The following is a 19,102-nucleotide window of genomic DNA, read 5'->3' as shown; positions in this document are numbered from 1 at the left end:
CCAGCTCCCCCAGGCTCACATTCCTGTTTCTGTCCAGTTTTGTTTTCTTTAAAGGTCACTCTGTCCCCCACCCGGGTGCAGACCCCCCACCGCACACCGCTATGGTTCACAGAGGCAGGCCACAGCCGTAGAAAACGTCCTCTTTAAAAAAAAATAAGCTACAAGATGAGTCGAGTGGTTTACACAGAGACTGTGGAGTTGTGGGTAATAATCAAACTTTAAGCACCAGTTTTAATCAAGTTTGTTTTGTATTATTAGATCTTTGATATTTGTTTTCTGTGCCTCGTGTCAACCGAATTCGGCAGCTCGGCCGCCTGTTGCCACAGGCTTCTTTCTTCCACGGCGTCCCTCGCGGGACCCGCCAGAGTGTGCTTGGCTTCCGCATGTCCGTGTGTCTGCGCGTCGCCGGCGTCTGTCCCGTGTTCCGTGAGGCTGCCACGCCCAGGCGTGCATGTGCATCTCGAGACCTGTGGGCCTGGGCGGCGGAAAGGCTTCCCGTGGCTGTCGCACGCCGGGTGTCCCTGGGTGCTCCGAGGGCCCCACGGTGGGACGCAGGCGTGACACGGGAAAGTTTCTTGGCTGAGCTTCAAGACAGAGACAGACAGACAAGAGAACAGCAGCTTCGAGGGAGTGCTACAGGGGCGGCTCCTCTTCCATGGGCTCCTCGTCTGGTCTGTGGATCCCGCAAGAGAAAGAGACAGGGGCGTGGGGCAGGTGCAGCACAGAGAGGAGAGAACAGAACGTGGGTTAAAGGCTGTGCGCTGCGCCACCCGCCAGCCTAGCCCAGGCCTGGTGGCCCCGGGTCCATCTGTTCAGGATCTAACGCTCCTCACATGTCCCTAAGGGGCTTTGGCACTGGAAGGAGGGGGCCACGCTGGCCTGTCTCTAGTCTGTTGGGCATGGCACGTGCCATAAAGGTTCTGACCCTGAATAGTGTGTCAGTGGGCACAGTGGGGCTGGGTGAGCCTGCAGGCGGGCGGCAGGGCAGGTGGGCGGCAGGGCAGGTGCTCACCTCTTTTCGGCAGGCTTCACGCCCACGGACAGCGAGGCCATGGCGGTGACCGTCTCGGCTTCTTCGTTCTCGCAAGTCTGAGCCTCGATCAGAGAACGCCCCACTGTGGAGGTTGCGCGCTGCAGGCAGCGCCAGTACTTGCCTGGGGTGGTGGGGTGAGGAAAGTCGCTCAGTGACTACAACTTAGCAGGATGCACTGTGGCCCGGGAAGGTCCTGCAGGACCCTGAGCCTCAAACCAGATTGATCCCTTATGGTTTTAAAAGCACTCGCCTTTGAAGAGACATGAAGCAGAAGACTGCATGGCTACAAACTCACAAAGACCCAGAATCTCTGGGAATGTTTCCCCATCATGAGTGGCTGGAGCCCCTCCAGGAGCAGGCCCACCTAGGACTGCAGATGGAGGCTCCTGTGCACCTGGCTTTCCACGCCCACAGGCCCCTTTCTGCCCTGGGTGGCCAGGAGTGGGGGCTGCCAGCCTGCTGGGTTGAGCCTTCCTATCTCTGGCAGCAGGTGAGCTGAGGGATTGTCGCTGGGGCTGAGGGGTCTTCTGCTTGGGCCCTCACAGAGGCTGGGGTGGAGGGGTACTGCATCAGGCGCAAGGGCGGGTTATGTGGAGGGCTGGGCCTGGCCCAGGGTCAGCTTCAGGGCTCTGAGGCCAGGACTCCCCCACACAGGGAAACGGGCAGCCGAGCTCTGGACTATCCCTGCTTGTGTGGACAGTCTCAACCATCTGGGTCATCTCAAAGGCAAGACAAGCTGGGCTTGCGACAACGACAGGGTGTGGGAGACGCCTCTGAGATAGGCTGCGTGCCACGCCCTTGCACCCAGGACCTGCTGCTTGAGGGTCGGTGCCAGAACGCGGAGGGCCTACCCCCTGCCTCTCTGCAGGGCCAAGGGTTCTTTGAGCTCAGGACGTGGGCTTCTCTGGTCCGGGGAAGAGGCCGGAGTCCCCAGGGTACAGGCTCACAGCCATGGCCCCCGCTGCCAGCTGGGGACCCAGAGCAAGTGACTTTACACTGAGACTGTCTGGGCCTTGATTCTCTAGATCTACAAAATGGGCTGATGGAACCATCCCAGCAGGCCGGGGAAATCCAGTCGGGGTTAAACGTGAGTCTCTACCAGCTCAAGAAATGCAGCTGAAAGCAAGGCCTTCTGCTACAGGCCTGGGGAAGCAGCCAGCAGTGGGATGGAGAGGAGCTGGGGGTATAGCGGGAGAGGGATGGGGTGCGGTGCAGTCCCACCTGCAGGGGCGTGTCCCCTGTGAGCACCCAGCCGGGCAACTTACTATGGATCTCCATGACTTTCTCCATGGAGCGGACAGCGTTTGCGTTGGGTCTTTGCTGTAAGACCTTTTCTGGGAGAGGATCAAGCTGGAAGAAAATACATAAGAATATAAAGACTGCCAATATAATAATCCACACGTGCATTAGATGGGGTGTTCCGAGACTGCAGCTGTTTTCTGAGCACAGAGTCCCTTGTGGGGTGCATTTGCCCACAGAGTAGGAAAAAATAACTGTAAAAAGCCAAATGTGCTGTGGTATTTATTATATAAATTTTTTGTAAAAGTGGATTTTTGTTAGGACACTGTAAGTTATATTTGTGGGTTCCTACAAGCAGCAGGAAGAAAGACGGTCCCTAGGAGTGGGCTGGCACCAGCACCTGAGCTTGGTATCTGCCATCGATGCCACAGGGTTCCATGAGGGGGAGTGATGCTTACTTCATCACTTTGCTTTCCCTCGTCTTTTATTAATAAATAAGAATGTCTGAATATCCCCTGATCTTGGTTTTCTTCCAGGGCAGTGGAAGGTGGGGTCGGGGGAGATGAAATGGAAGAAGAAGTCAGATCTCTCAGAGGGAATCCTTCACACCGAGTTTTTCCCTAAGTACTAGCAGCAGATAAAAGCAGAGAAGAAGTTTACAAGTCAATGACAGGGCAACAGGGCAAAGCATTTGCAACACAACAATTAAAAATGGTTGACTGGCCGGGCGCAGTGGCTCATGCCTGTAATCCCAGTACTTTGGGAGGCCGAGGCGGGTGGATCACTTGAGGTCAGGAGTTCCAGACCAGCCTGGGCAACGTGGTGAAACTCCGTCTCTACTAAAAATACAAAACTCAGCCAGGTATGGTGGTGGGCACCTGTAGTCCCAGCTACTCGGGAGGCTGAGGCATGAGAATCACTTGAATCCAGGAGGCGGAGGCTACAGTGAGCCGAGATTGTGCCACTGCACTCCAGCCTGGGCAACAGAGTGAGACCCTGTCTCAAAAAAAAAAAAAGGTTGATTGAAAAAGATTATAAAAATATAAAAATACAACAGTTCAAGAACCTTTAAATAACCGGAAGAGCCCACAAAACCAGGCGAAACCTGCTGGGTCTGGAACAAAGCTGGACCTGAGCCAGGAGGCCAGAACACCCATGTCCCCAGGTGTCCTGGAGCCAGCCTTGGGCTGTGCAGACTGGGGCTGGAAAGACCACTGTCGGGACAGGATGGGTGAGCGAGGACAGACACACAACAACTTGTCCCACAGAGGCCATGGGAAGGAGCGTTTGGGTTTTAACTCTGGCTTCTGGGTAGAGGTGGAAAGACAAAGTGACCCTGAGAATCCACCCGGTTCTAGACACTGTGAGTGGACAGCTACTATCGACAGTGGCAGCTCCGCCAGGCCAGGGCGCCAGACAGAAACCACTGCAGGGCTTCTTTGGAGGCACACATCCCACAGCAGGCTTCCAATGAGCACAGCCGGTTAACTTCCAGGAAGCGTGAGTTTCCAAACACAAAAACCCCAAACAACACGGAAGCGAGCCAGCACGAGCCTGGGTCAGGAGGGATGAGCGAGGTTCCCAATCCCATTCTCCAATGAAGGGAAGCGGGCTCCTTGGAGAACAGCTCGGTCCAAGGCTGGCGCAGGGAAAATACAAGGAGAGCCTGGAGCGCCTCGTGGAGCTGGGAAATCAGGACGTGCCTGAGGGTCAAGGGACGGGGCCATCACAGGACATGCAGGGCCAGTCTGAAAGGTGCCCCAGGGCCAGAGCAGGAACCAGCTGAGCAGCAAAATCAACACCGTGGTATTGAAGCATGATCCAAAGTGTAAGACAGATACCCAGGAGTTCACCGGGATACGAATAAATAACTAAATACACACACAGGGGAGCAGAGACAAATCCTTGAGCATTTCAAATAACGCAGGTATCTACTCCCCTCTTCCGGAGGTGGAGCTTAAGGCCTCCCAACTCTGTCCCCCTGAGTGTGCACTGTGCTGAATGTGACTTTCTTCCAGAGAATACATTTGGAAAGGCGGTAAAAGCGTAACCCGATGGTGGAAGGACCTGGCAAACATCACTCTCAGCAAATGATCAAGGTCAGTGAGCCGTGTTGACAGCACATCTGACAAGCAAATGGCATTTGGATTCTGTGATCTTCCTCCCTAAAGCACAGAACCAGGAGAAGAAACTCAAACACGAACTGAAGGGCAGTCTGCAAAATCTCCGGCCAATGCTCCTTGAAAAACCATGAAAGACTCAGACAAAAGACACGAAATGACTAAATGCGATGTGTGATCCTGGACGGGACCCTAAAATAGAGAAAGGACAGTTGTGGTAAAGCTGGTGACATCCGAATACACTCTGGAGTTAATAGTCTTGGACCAGCGTTGGTTTCTAAGTTGTGACAAATGACTTGTATCGAAGTAAGATGTTCACAGTAGAAGACGTTTTCTGAGGGGGATATGAGGAACTTGTACAGATCTCTACAATGTTTCTGTAAATCTTAGACTACCCAAAAACTAAAAGTTTATTAAGAATGTTGATTAGATCCTTAAAGATTGCAGTTACTGAAATTATCAGTTATAAAAAGTAAATATACTGAGTATGTATTAAAAATAAATGACACTTCTGTACGATGAAGCAACCAGAGATTTATGAACCTGACGTGGAAGATCTGAGACCCAAGCTGGGGGCAAAAAAACCCAGGAATGCACACCTAGGTACATCAGAGTAAAACTGCAGAACATCAAAAACAAAAAGAAAATTCTAAAAGCTGCTAGAGAAAACAGAATCCTCAAAGAGGTAGCCATTAGCCACACACCAGCTCCTTAACAGCAATGGAGGCAAGCGGACAGTGGCTTAAGATCTTCAATGTGTCAAGAGCAAATCCTTGTCAACCCAGAATTGTTTATCCAGTGAGACTACCCTCCAAGAACAAGGGTGAGATAAAGACCTTCCCCCTCACAAACACAAGCTGGGGAAGTTGACCACATGAGTGTTTTCCCAAGGGATACTCTAGTGGATGTATTACACTTAAGGCAGTATGAAAACAATCCTAGAAGACAGTGTGAGAAATGAGGAGGAATGATGAGCCAAGAAAATGACATAAGTGCAGGAGAGCCTGGATGAACAGGGATGACACGGAGCAATAATAATGGTGTCTTATCAGTGAAATCAAACAAAAGAAAGAAGGAAATGAAACACCAATCAGTGATATAACCTGGGATGGGGCACTGAGGCTAGGGCTGCCAGATTTAGTAAAAGAAAAACAAAACCATTCATGGCCCTGGTTAAATTTCAGTGTCTGATCAACAAGTTTTGCAGTGGAAGGACATCCACCTGGGTGCTCTGTGTGTACTCTGGCACCCTGGCACCCTAAATGGGGCTGGCCCAGTCTGGGCTTTGGTTTGCATGGAGGCGGGAGTGAGGATGCTGACTGTGCTGACAATACATGCTCCAGTTGTTAAAGATGACGAATGAAAAACAAGAAAATAGGTTGCATATCTTTGGACTCAGTAGAGGGAACAAATGGAATGCAGGAAACCCTCAATTACCCCAAGAGAAGGCGAGAAAGGAGAAAAAGGAAAGAGCCACAGAAAATGGGGACGAACAAAGAATAAAATAAGATGCTAAGAAGGCATCTGAAAAAAGGGAAACTAACAGCAAACGCCCCACGTTTCCACTTAAAGCACGGACCACTGGACAGGACAGGTGAGATGTGATATATTGCCCAGGCTTTTGCTGTTTATAGGAGACACATCTGAAACTTCAGGGGAAGGCTAAAAGTCACACAGGAAAACTGACACTAGGCAGGCAAACCTGGCCAAAAGGCAGCTGGGGTCACAGCTCCAATATCTGGCACAAAAGATGTAAGGGGAAGGCCGTTACTGGATATACAGGTTACTGTGATAAAACTTCGATTCATCACGAAAGGGCATAATGATGTCAAATGTCTATATTTAGTAAAGCAGCTTTAAAATGTCTAAGTAAAAATGGGTGCAATGGAAACAAGACAAGAATACGTGCCCCACCATCGCGGGAGACTTTGCCACGTCTTTCTCAGATCCAGCAGACAATCGTCGGTCAGGAAAACCAAAACGCGAACAATACAATTAGCAAGCTCTGTTTAATGAACACAAACAGAACTCTGTGAAACAGACGGAGAAGACACATTATCTCAAACACATGTGGAAGGTCTCTGCAGGCTGACCACGCACTGGCCCGTAAAGCAAGTCTCCACAAAAAAATAAATGCCAACCACACTTCCTTTTCTTACCACAGTGCAATTTGCTGGAAATTGATAGCAAAAAGAGAACCAATGAGTCCGTGTGTTTGGAAATTAGAAAACACACCAACCAACTCACAGCTCAGAGAAGAAATCATAACAGACATCAGGAAATGCTGAGAATTAAAAGTAATGAAAAGTGCTCCCGATCACGATGTGAGATGTGGCTGGATGCCACGCTGCAGCCATTCACAGCCCTAACTGCACATATCAGGAAAGACTAAAAGTAAATATCCAACGTAAGAAGTTAGCAAGAGAACACAGTGGTCCTAAAGCAAGAAGGAAAGAAAATAGATGGAAAAGCAGACAAATTCTGAAAAGAAATAAGGATGCTGCAGTAGAAAATGGATTCTCGGAAGTGCTTGATTAAACTGACAAGCTCCGGCAGGACTGACGGAGGAAACCCAAGTTCGGGGGGTACACAGGGACGACCCCAGGGATGAAAGGGGGCCCCGGCTACAGGCAGAGCAGAGACGTAAAAGGCAGGAAACTGGGGACACTTAACTCTTGCCAAGAAATCTGAAGAAATTTTGGTTGAAATGGAGACATTTCTGGTAAAATGTAACTTCTCAAAATTAAGAAGGAATAGGAAACTTAAATAGACCTATAACCATTAAAGTCACTGAATCTGTAATTTAAAATTTTCACCCAAAGTAAACCTGCGGCCTAGAAGAGTCCTCCCAGTCAAGGAACAGATTATTCTGATCCTACCTCCACTCCTCCAGAGGACAGGGAGAACACTCCTACGGACCCAGCTACCACCCACCAGCCTGGAGCACAGTTCTCCTGGGGGCCTTGGACCCCCCCCCACCAGCCTGCAGGACAGTTCTCTGGGGGGCCTTGGACCCACCCACCAGCCTGGAGCACAGTTCTCCAGGGGGCCTTGGACCCACGCACCAGCCTGCAGGACAGCTCTCCGGGGGGCCTTGGACCCACCCACCAGCCTGGAGCACAGTTCTCCAGGGAGCCTTGGATCCACCCAGGTCCCTCACACTCATAGTTCTCGAGAGTGACCATGGACTGTGCTGGGCAACACAGCCTGAGGTGTGAAGGACACGGGCCGGCCAGCCTGGCTCTGTCCCAGTCCTCCACCGATGGAAACAGGGCACCCTTCAGTGCTTCAGCTCAGTGTGTCACATGGCACTCGGGGTACAAAATTCAGGACAGGCTGTTTCCTAAAGGAGTGTGCAGACGGGACTCCATCCACTGGGGCATTTTCCGAGCCTTGGGGGACTGGCTCACGGTGCCCTGGGCTTCTGCCGTCCCCTGCTGCCTGTCTGTAGGTAGTAAATCCGCTGCACAGAACGTGTGTGTGGGTGTTCTGTCTCCCTGGACTCAGACAAGCTGGTCAGCAACATGTGGAGAGCCTGCTTCACACCACCGCTCTCTCCTTCCTTCCCTCTGTCCATCTGTCTAATTCACCCCACTAAGAACAAATAGGGAAAAGACAATCCAATAGAAAAACGGGCAGAAGACATGAACTTCACAAGGAGGGAAAGCCCAGTGGCCAACAGGCAGATGCGGGGCTGCTCAGCCATGGCGGTCATGAGGAAGGGACCCTGGAGCCCTGCGGAGGGGCCAGTTTTACCCCCGTCCGGCTGGCAAAGGTCAAGGGCAACAATGCCAAATGCTGCTGAGGTCTGGTCACGCCACTGCTGAAGACAGTTTTAACCCTTAAAAAGCCGCTTGATGTTATCTCCTAAAGGTGAACAAACACACCCTGGGCCCGCCACTTCCCCTCCTGGACGTTTACCGGAGACATGGTCACCTAGGTGTATTGGGGACTTGCCCGGAAGTTCAGCGTAACTGTCTGTCACAAGCAAACCCGGAGCAGCCCACACCTGCCCCGGCCTGGGCCCATGAGGGATATACGCAGGCTCCTTTACAGAGGGGGACCCAGGGAAGGGGGAGCGCTGAGATGTCCCTTATATCCCAACGCCCAGGTAACGGGGCCCAGAGGGATGGCCCCGCTGCGTGTGGCCACAGCTCCTTCAACTCTGAAGGCCACGAGGCTGGGCTCTGTCTTGCTGAAAGTCGGCCAGGAAGGCTTTGGCAGCCCGGATGGAAAGAGGAGCAAGCCGGACACACGACGTGGATCCTGTGCGTGCCACAAGCCGATGCACACAGATAGATAAAACATTCACTGTTGGCTTGGGGGGAGTGTGACTGAGTGTGGGAGTGTGTGGTGTGTGTGAGCATTCATGTGTATGAATGTGGGTGTGTGACAGCATGTGCTTGTGGGGTATGAGAGTGCATGTATGTGGTGTGTGCATGAGACTGCGTGTAGTGCGTGTGTGTGCACGTGTGAGACTGGTGCATTTATGAGTGTATGCATGTGCAGATGTGTGAGACTGGTGTTTGGGTGTGCATGTGTGGTGTGTGCATGCACAAGAGGGTGCGTGTGTGTGGTGCATGTGATGTGTGAAACTGTGGTACCTGTGTGGGTGTGCATGTGTGTGGTGTGTGCATGCACAAGAGGGTGTGTGGTGTGTGCACGTGTGACTGGTGCGTGTGTGTGTGCATGAAAGGGTGTGCGTGTGGTGTGTGTGCATGTGTAACTGGTGCTTCTGTGGGTGTGCATTGTGTTTGTGCACAAGGGTGTGCGTGTGTGGTGTGTGCACATGTGACTGGTGCGTCTGTGGGTGTGCATGTATGCGAGGATGCACGTGTGGTGTGTGCACGAGACTGTGGTGCCTGTGGGTGCATATGAGGTGTGTGTGTGCACAAGAGGGTGTGCGTGTGGTGTGTGTGCATGTGTGAGTGGTGCTTGTGTGGGTGTGCATATGTGGTGTGCACATGTGCGAGGATGCACGTGTGGTGTGTGCACATGTGACTGGTGCCTGTGTGGGTGTGCATGTGTGGTGTGTGCATGTGTGAGTGGTGCTTGTGTGGGTGTGCATGTGTGGTGTGTGCACGAGAGGGAGTGCGTGTGGTGTGTGTGCATGTGTGAGTGGTGCTTGTGTGGGTGTGCATGTGTGGTGTGTGCATGTGACTGGTGCCTGTGTGGTGTGTGCGTGCATGAGGGTGTGCGTGTGTGTGCATGTGTGGTGTGCATGTGCAAGGATGCGCATGTGGTGTGTGTGCATGTGAGACTGTGGTGCCTGTGTGTGCATATGTGTGGTGTGTGTGTACAAGAGGGTGCCCATGTGGGGTGTGAGTGTGAGAGGAACAGTGACTGGAAGCAGGCAGCCAGCTCTCAGGTTAATCCAACTCAGTCCCTCACACACACTTGGTTTTCGTTACTTTGTTAGAGCTGTTTCACGTCCACACCTTTCACAAAGCATCAGGACATAACTAATAAGCTAAACTCCCGGGGGAAAACCTTTTCCACACGACACCACCCTCCTGCTCCACGAATGTCTTCCACGGATCCTGGAGTGGGTTAAATGAGATGGTGGCATTTTAACCCTGAAAAACCCATGACTAAAGTAGAAAATTGGCCCAAGCAAAAATCTGCCTTGGGCATGGTCTCAGACAGGAGAGATAGTCCTTTCCTAACCTCCCGGGGGCACGGGCCTGGGCCACAGATCCCCGTGGCCGTCTGGTGCAGGGTCTTTGATGGAAGTTGGCTGGAGGCCCGACTCGGTGCTGCGCCCACACGACTCAACAGCCCGTCTACACTGCAACATGCAACACTCGTAGGGAAGTTTTCACTGTCCATGGTCACTGGCAGTTGCAGACAACTGAACATGGAAACTATTAAATAAAATGGTTGCTGGGAACAGCACCAGCCTCCAGACCTACACGCTGAAGACAGAGGGGTCGCTCTGATAGGAAGCGGGGATGCCAAGGCCCCTCTGCACTTCCTGTCCTGCACACCCTATAACTCAGCCACTTCTTGCAGCAGGGGCCCCGCAGGCCACTGCCGTCACAGCTGGCGGCCCTGCCTGTGTGTGCCAGATTGCCCGGCACACTGTATATCAACCTTCATCAAAGGCCGCCGGGCAGAGGGGCGGGGCCCAGGCCAACTCTTGTGCATTAAAGAGACTTTTAAAGAGACCTTGATAAAACTAGTGCTTCCTGCTTTTTGATGTGTTTAAGTAAAAGAACATTTTCTTGTTAGAAGAGCAAACACGCATCAGGAAGCAAGAACAGGCCATGGCTGAAAGCAAAGTTCCCTATTGCTATTTAAAATAACTGGCCAGAAGAACCATAAGGCTTCGGGATGGTAGAATATATACGTCAGTTGCCTTTTAACTGGAGCAAAAAGGGGGAAAAGACTGTTTGATGTGAAGAAAGGGCCTGTAAAGTGCTTTGGACGTTTTGAACAGCAGCCTGCTCTTTTATCCAGCCTGTCGCTGGCCAGCTCACCCGCTGCAGGGATGCCACCTGGATCTTCGATCTACTTGTGATTTATGTTAACATGAACACCATCCCTGACCAGCAAAGATGGCCAGGAGAAGGCAGGGCGTGTCCTGGTACCTGCAGCCACTGCCCATGTCCCCTCTCGGCACCCCTCTGGCTGGCACAGGCCCCTGCGATGGCCCAGGCTGCAGGTCCCACGGGGCTCCCCTTGGCGATGCAAGGTCCTGACCCCCCCCTTCAAGGCCCTGACCTTGGCCATCGCCTGCTGTCACTCCTCTGGCTAAGTCTTATGCCCTTGGGGCTTGGCACACGTGGGGTCTCGCATACTCCAGGTCTGCTATACCAGGGTCACGCACCCAGGGGTCTTGCTCTGTAGTGGGTCATGGTACCGTTCCCATCCCCCATCCTCCCAAGCCGGGCCGTGGCCCTGCAGTCTTTTTCTTTTTCTTTTTTTTTTGAGATGGAGTCTCGCTCTGTCGCCCAGGCTGGAGTGCAATGGCGTGATCTCGGCTCACTGCAAGCTCCGCCTCCCGGGTTCACATCATTCTCCTGCCTCAGCCTCCCAAGTAGCTGGGACTACAGGCGCCCGCCACCACACCCGGCTAATTTTTTTTTTTATTTTTAGTAGAGAGGGGGTTTCACCATGTTGGCCAGGATGGGCTCGATCTCCTGACCTCGTGATCCGCCCGCCTCGGCCTCCCAAAATGCTAGGATTACAGGCGTGAGCCACCGCACCCGGCCGGCCCTGCAGTGTTTCTTTAAGGCAGCACTGTCAGCTGTCGGCAGAGGTGTGCAAGGGGATGTATGCGCCCACCCCTCAGAAGATCCAGGGGTTCTAGTAGGGCCCAACAGACCACGTCAGGCCTGGCCATGCGTCCCTCTCTCCCCTTTCCCCTTCTGCCTCGTGCTCTTGGCTTGGCCAGCCCAGCCTCCCCCACACCCTCTGCGAGAGCACAACTGTCCTCCTGTGAGGTGCCTGCACCTCTGGGCTCTCACTGACCCCCAGGGTCACCCTGCCCTTGGCGTCCTCTACTTCCTCAAGCCACTGAACTTCCCTCCTGTCTGGGAGACCGCTGGCCAATGCTCACTTCCCTGACTGCCAGCTCCCTGGCTTCCCAAGTCTGGGTCAAGGCCCCATGGCAGCCTCTGGGTGAGCCGAGGCTCAGCGCTGCCGGTCCTGGGCCTCCCTCAGCAGCTGCACATGGTCACCGGGGCAAGGCACTGAGCCCCGCCGATAATCTGCAGGCCTCACCCACGGCCCTTAGATGAGGAGTCACTGCAGAGAGACGGAGCCTTGCAGGTTCTCAGGAAGCTGCTCCTCTCCCTCTAATGGCAAGGGCTGGAGGAACATACAGCTGGCACGCACCGCCCTGGCTTCCCCGGCCTGGAGAAGCCCCCCTTGCTGTGCCGGGCAGTTTGTGTCACCTGGAGATATTGCTGGTGTGCTTGGCCTTCAGGCCTGTGTCTGAATGAGACCTTTCCTGGAAAATAAAGCAGGTTTCTCTCAGAGTGAATCTTTCAAAATTTAGGATTACAGTGCTGGCCTTTCTGGGAAAGCCATGGCAGCAGGCCTGCTGATGGGGTGGCGAGGGTCCTGGAGGATGCCCTGTGCTCCTCCCACTTCCGGCGCAGGCTGCTGAGGGGGTGGGGAGGGGCCTGGAGGATGCCATGTGCTGCTCCCACTTCTGGTGCAGGGGGAGACCCCTGACTGGGGCGCCTCTGGCTGGAGGCAGGACCTGCAGCCCCAGGTCCCGCCTCCGCCGTCTCTGATGCTGCCCCTCACATCGGCCTCAACAGAAGGGGAGGGAGGAAGGTTCTGGTGCTGCGGCGGCCTGGGGCCCTAGGAAGGTGGGAGTCTTGACTGCTCACAATAAGAGGCTGCTCTCACCAGCAGACCCAGGTGAGGAACGCGTGGCTGCCTCGGCTAAAGCAGTACCCAGTTAGCAGCGAGTTACCAACTGTTTGGAAAGCAGCCTGCTTCCCAGGGACAGACGGCAGAGATGGTGGAGGTGGGAACTGGCTGTGACCAGTGGGGTTCCTCTCATAATGGGGTTCACACTGGGAAGAAGACACCCTTTCGTTCTAACGCTCACAACAAGAATTCCAGCACCCACACCCATGTGCAGGAGGCGTCCTCTGCAAGGCGCCCTGTGTGCTGGCCACCTCGAGGCCCACTGTGCATGCTGAGGCCACTCACAGACAGCGGGCCAAAGAGCGGACCCTCCCTCTGCATTTTCCAGAACAATGCGAAAGATGCCTGCACACCAGACCCCGGGAGAGCCGTGCTTAACTACAGGGGTCCGTGGCCTCCTGTGTGGCCCGACATTTCCCCACGCTCATGACCTTGAGTGCCTCTGGGCACTGCCCTTAGTTGCACGATACCTGGACCGTCCTGGAGCGAGCAGGGTCAGCTTTCCATCGGGGGAGGCTTGCACAGTGTACTGGGATGGCTGAAGTCCCTGCCACCCCTCTGTCTGCCCCACAATGCCAGGCCAGAGAGCCTGTCATTAGGAGCCATCAGACACCAGAGCCCAGGGGCGTGCAGGGCACCTGTGAGTGTGTGACTGCCCATCTGATGAACAGAGAGCCTGGGACCAGCACCTCGGTCTGGAGCACCCACGGGCAGGCAAAAGCCAGCACTGACCCGAGGGCATCTGAGCTGCTGCCCACTGGTTCCCCAAACATAAGGGACCGGGAAGAATTTTTTATAAAGACAGGTGAGGTCGGATGGTAGAGTGCTGCCTTTTCCTTGAGCTGAAAATCAGGATGCTGCTTCTAGAGAAGCCCCCAGAGTGGGGGCTGAGCATCAATGGGGGTGAAAATGCAGGTTCCTGCAAACCGCTGAGCACCAGGACACCCCCACTAAGTGCCCTGTCACCCCGACTCTGCTGAGACTGTCCTCAGGACTGCCGGGCTGGGGAGGGCAGTCCCAGGGGGCACAGGAGGCAGACTCCCACCCTGCCTGCTGGCAAGGCCTCTGCATCTGGTGTGCTGGAGCCTCAGGCACTGCCCTGCCCTCCACTTCCTGTGGTCAAGTGATCCCGCCACATGGCCCTCGAGTCCCCCAGGCGCCAGCTGTCTGTTCTCAGGACCTGCACTGGACACCCAGGCAGAGCTCCGCGTGGGGAAGCCACCGACTGAGTCGTGTCTTGGGGCTGTGGACTCAACCCAAAAGCCTGTGGACGGGTTCAGAGGCTCAGGAAGAGCAGGTGTGGGAAACTCAGAATGAAAGGTACCCCTCCACTTTGTGTCACACACCTCAGACACTCCTGGAGGTGGATATGACATCGGTAGCTGTGGCACCGCCTCCTCCCCCCATCTCACTGGCCCACACCTGGTGGAGGCCACGTTGGGAGCAGGGAGACCCGGGCCCCAGCGTCCCGCTGGAATGGAATGCTGCAACTGGCGCTCTCACCCCGAGCCCTTGGAATGCTCTTTTTCTCTGTCCAGGCTTCGGAGGCCCGGCTGTACAGACCACAGCGTCTCTGACTCCCTCCAGTGGTGCTGGTAGGGACACAGCAGGGAGCCATGTCCCTGGGGGCTCAGAGCAGCAGACATGCCTGCTGGGCAGAAGAGCCTCAGCCTGCCTCGGGGCCACATGAGGATTCCCTAGAGAAGCTGACTGTCCACAGAGGAAATGATGAGAGAAAGAAAAAGAAAACCTCTGGTCACAGTGTGCTCCACTTAATGGAGAGAGGGACCCTGAACTGAAAGGGTGCAGCCGCACCACAGAGGACCCTGAGCCATCTTCTCACGACAGAAGGGCTCCTTCCAGTCCTGCCTCCTGCACCTCTTCCAGCCATCATCACAGTTCTGCCACATTTAGAGCTACGCAGGGGTGGGGGGCAGGTGCAAGGCAGAGCTGCAAGCATCCATGTGGTCAGAGACCCACTGGCTTTCACGCTCTGGGGCTCTCGGGCAGCCAGGCCGCAACCCTGAGCCTGTCAGTGTGGAGCGTCCCGTGGGGTCTCTGGGGTCTTCGTACCTCATTTCCCAGCAAGGCAGAAACACATGCTTCGGAGGCATCGCAAATGGCAGTCAGGTCGTGGCCTCCCTCGAGGGCCAGGACAATCCGGCCGCCAGCCAGGCCCATCAGCTGCTTCGTCAGGTACCCGAAGCCTGCAACAGGAAACAGGAGACTGCAGTGTGAATGGGGGAGGGCCGCAGCCAGCGCAGCCCAGAAACGCGTCTCATGGCATCGTAAGGAGACCAGGGGCTGGGGTGTCGAGACACATGGCCGGGCCGGGTTTCATTTAATAAATTCGCTGAAGAGTTTCGGCTTTGGATTTCCTCTTTGATCTGTTTGAGAGTAGGAATTACGGCTTCAATGCTTTGATTTTTAATCAGGAAATCATCTGCTCTAGGGGACGAGGGCAGCCAGCCCCACCCAGAGGCTGCAGGCCACCTGCCCTTCGGCCCCCACAGAAGGGCTATGGCCATGCTCTTGTGGCCACGGCCCAGCGGGCTCTGGTTGTCTGACATGCTCTGAACATGTATGTGTACACATGTGCACAGGCTGCATGTGCTCCTGAAGCGTTCTCCCATGTCCAGGTCTGAGCGTCTGGCTTTGATCAGGAGCCACAGTCCCGCCACTGCACCCACATCACTCACCCCGGGAGGGAATGCCTGGTGGATGAGGGTAATCACCACCCTCAGCCAGGCCAGGCCGGCGCTGATTAGAGAGCCGGGAACCACGCACCGCTGATTAGTGGCCCCGATCATGGGCTGGCGAGGCTGTAACTTCCCAAAGCCTCGGTTCATCCCATCTGACGGAAACAGTGACAGGGGCTTCGAGGCAGCTGTGCAGACTGAGGAGGAAGCTGAGGATGTGGTGGCCGCGGTGCTCTGGGCCGGGTGCTGTGGGGCGTTGGGCACAGTGGAAGCTCTTTGCCCACTGTCTGGTCACTTTGCTGGCCACTAGGCTGCACGGCCTGGGGGCAGGCGGACTGTGCGAGGCCCCACGGGAGCATGGCCACTGAGGGCCACCTCAGGTCTCCTGGGTGAGCCACACCCTCCCCACTCAAGGACCTGAGAGATGGGCCCCTCCTTAGCTGCCTGTGCCGCCAGGAGTGGCGAGGGCCGCACACTATGGACGCTGGGCCTTGAGGGTGTCACCAGGGCTAGGACCAAGGCCCCAGGATGCTTGGGCCTCGGGAGGTTCTCCACGCTCCTTGGGGACTACAGGGTTGGGGAGGCGGCCAGGCCTTTGTGTGCGCCAAGCGCTGATGCCAGGAGGTTTTCATGTGCTTGTGAGTTGCTGAGGCACAGCGGGAGCACTGCTGGGCAGGCACAGCGGGAGCACTGCTGGGCAGGCACAGCGGGAGCACTGCTGGGCAGGCACAGCGGGAGCACTGCTGGGCAGGCACAGCGGGAGCACTGCTGGGCAGTCCCTCCTCCATCTTCACAGCACGGCCCCTAACACTGATCCTGAGAGGACACACACATCCTGGGCTCCCTCATCCAACTCTGAACTTGACTGTGCTCCCAGCAACTTCCCTTTACGGTTCCAAGGGGCGCTGCCTGCCAGAGAAGCAGCACAGGGCGCATCTCAGCTCTCAGTGGGACCAGGACCTGCCCCTGGAGGTGGCCTGCAGGTCCCTGGGCACCCGCATCCCAGAGAGGGAGCCTCGTGTGCCCTAGGCCCTCCTGGGCAAAGAGTACCCGAGGTGCCTGGGTCTGAGCTCCTGCTGCCACTCTGGGCTCTCTGGGGCCTCCCAAATGGACTGGTTCCCAGTACGGTCAGGACCTTGGTCATTAGTAAAAAGGTGCCTTTCCTTATCTGGTTATTAAAAGGAGACCTGACACGCGGAACACAGCGGATCATGGACATGAGCAGAGCTGGCTCCTCGGTTATGCACAGAACCACTTACATCTGGCAGAGAGGTTGTAGCCCCGAGAGGCGTGGGTGGCCTCCACAGCGTCGAAGCCTGATGACACCAGCACACGTCCGGGGCAAACTCGCTGGCGATCGGCATGACCACCGTTCTGCAAAGGACAGAAGGCGTTACTGGGTCAGCTGAGAGGAGGACGGGACAGTCACAAACCCCAACCTTCCCTCTGACACTGATAATGCCTGCCCCGCACCCCCTCGGCTACTGGCGGGCTGAGGGCTCCACACAGCAGGCTGGAATCTGGCGACCACCGCTTAATTAGAAGGGAATCAACCCACGTGTGATCCAGGCTCATTTCACATCTTCACAGTGAAAGCCAGCAAGCCCACTACACTTGCTTAGTGAGAGTGAGAGCATCGCTGTTCCTTGGTATGCTGTTTTCTGCATATTTCTGTAACCCCCACAGCACAAGCTGCATTAACCTGGGGGAGTGAAGCCAGCTCCCTGTCCCACTAACACCCTCCCTGGCCCCACGCCCACCCTCCCTGGCCTGCCTCGTCTCTCTGTCCTGGTCCTCCCAGGCAGGTCCCCCGCCCATCCTCTCTTCTGAGACTGGGTCAGCTCCACTCGCCCCATCAGGCTGCCCTTGCTGCAACAAGGCACTTTCCACGGCTCCCACTGAAAACGTCCAGTCGCCCACTGCCCTAATGCTGTGACTGCGTGCAGCTGAGAGGGCCGAGAGCCCTTGCCAGCCCTGCTGGGGAGCCACGTGTTCCTTGCTCACCCTAGAACACCAACCACACAGGTGTAAGGGAATTACAACACAATTAAGACCACTTAAGAATCTTAAAGGAAAACTGGATGACAAATGTAAGAGAATTCACTGGAAAAGACAGAACCACTGAAAATGCTTTAAATTATATAGGGAAATAAGAAAATATTCTATGAAAGGGGAAAAAGCACTCCTTAACAACAAAAGAACTTATCAGTCTATAGTTAATGATCTTATCAGCATGTGCATGAATCCACACGGTGCGTGAATCCACGCCTTGCTATGAATCCATGGGTCTGCATGAATCCATGCGTGTGGCTATGACAGCCATGCGGTCTATGAATCCACGTGTGTGCTATGAACCATGCTGGTGCTATGAATCCACGTTGTGCTATGAATCCACGTGTGTGCTATGATCCATGCAATGTGCTATGAATCCATGCGTGTGCTCTCATGAGTGGGGAAGTTCAGCAGTTTCGTGTCTCCATTAGGCTGCGCTTCGATTCTGAGTTAATCACCACCACTGACTTCAAAGTCCTCTTCAACTCCTCTCGTGGGTGAGGGGAGCAGAATCATGCTCCCTTTCCTGGGGAACAGCAAGGACCTCATGAAAAGGTGGTCTGGTGTCTTCCTGCAATGATGGCCCAGGTGCAAGGAGCCTGTGCAGGTGAGGACAGCGGAACAGAAGTGGAGCCTTAAAAAGGGGACTTCAAAAAGTTCGTGGAAAAATTGAATTAAAAGATAAAAAATATAAACTTTATTTCTCAAGCTCCATCAAGTCCAAGACACTTTTGCAATGGTGACCGCAGCCATTTAGTCCCTCCCAAAAGGACTGAGTGTCCTGGGAATCTGGGAATCTAACCATGTCAATGCAGTCTTTTTTTTTTTTTTTTAACATTAAATGAAGAAAAATGTGCCCTTTACAGGTTTTTCTAAGATTAGGAAACAAGAAGAAGCCAGAAGAAGCCAACTCAGGACTGGAAGGTGGATGCCTAATGGTTTCTCTTCAAAGCTCTTGCAAAGGTTTCCTAGTTTAATGAGGAGTGAGCGGAAGCATTGTTGTGGAGAAGGACTCTTGGTGGCGGGGGAGGGACGGGTGCTGGGCACGGTGGCTCACGCCGGTAATCCCAGCACTTTGGGAGGCTGAGGTGGGCGGATCACCTGAGGTCAGGAATTTGAGACCAGCCTGGCCAACATGGTGAAACCCCATCTCCACAAAAATACAAAAATTAGCTGGGCGTGGTGGCACGTACCTATAATCCCAGCTACTCAGGAGGCTGAGGCGAGAGAATCGCTTGAACCCAGGAGGCAGAGGTTGCAGTGAGTCAAGATCATGCCATTGCACTCCAGCCTGGCTGATAAGAGCAAAACTCCACTTCAGAAAAAAAAAAAAAAAAGACTCTCGGGGGAAGCTCTCCCAGTGATTTTCTGTGAAAGTGCTGAGGAACGTTCTCAAAACACTCTCCCAATAAGCAGATGTTATCTATCATTCTTTGGTCCTCCAGAATAGGCAACATGCCTTGGGCATTCCCCAAACCTGCTGTCGTGACCTTTACTCCTGCTTGACCAGCCTGCTTCTGCTGTGACTGGGCCACATCTGGCTTTCAGTAGCTGGTGCTGTGGTTGTGCCTTGT

General features: G+C 54.5%; 1 protein-coding gene across 1 annotated transcript; it reads right to left on the bottom strand.

Moving 5' to 3' along the window:
- Positions 1–213: 213 nt before the first annotated feature.
- LOC115833807 (histone deacetylase 4-like) lies at positions 214–18,127 on the bottom strand (the record flags this gene model as incomplete). The annotated part of the gene is made up of 6 exons (XM_030808635.1): positions 214–673; positions 1,013–1,154; positions 2,299–2,383; positions 14,851–14,984; positions 16,736–16,850; positions 17,997–18,127. Coding segments are annotated over 6 exons (647 nt in total), but the record flags the coding sequence as incomplete, so codon positions are not given.
- Positions 18,128–19,102: the final 975 nt, after the last annotated feature.

This window comes from Nomascus leucogenys, unplaced genomic scaffold, assembly GCF_006542625.1.
Source record: "Nomascus leucogenys isolate Asia unplaced genomic scaffold, Asia_NLE_v1 001206F_48308_qpd_obj, whole genome shotgun sequence".
NCBI lineage: Eukaryota > Metazoa > Chordata > Mammalia > Primates > Hylobatidae > Nomascus > Nomascus leucogenys.
Note: the sequence above shows the minus strand (reverse complement) of the source record. Positions and strands in the feature narration are given on the sequence as shown.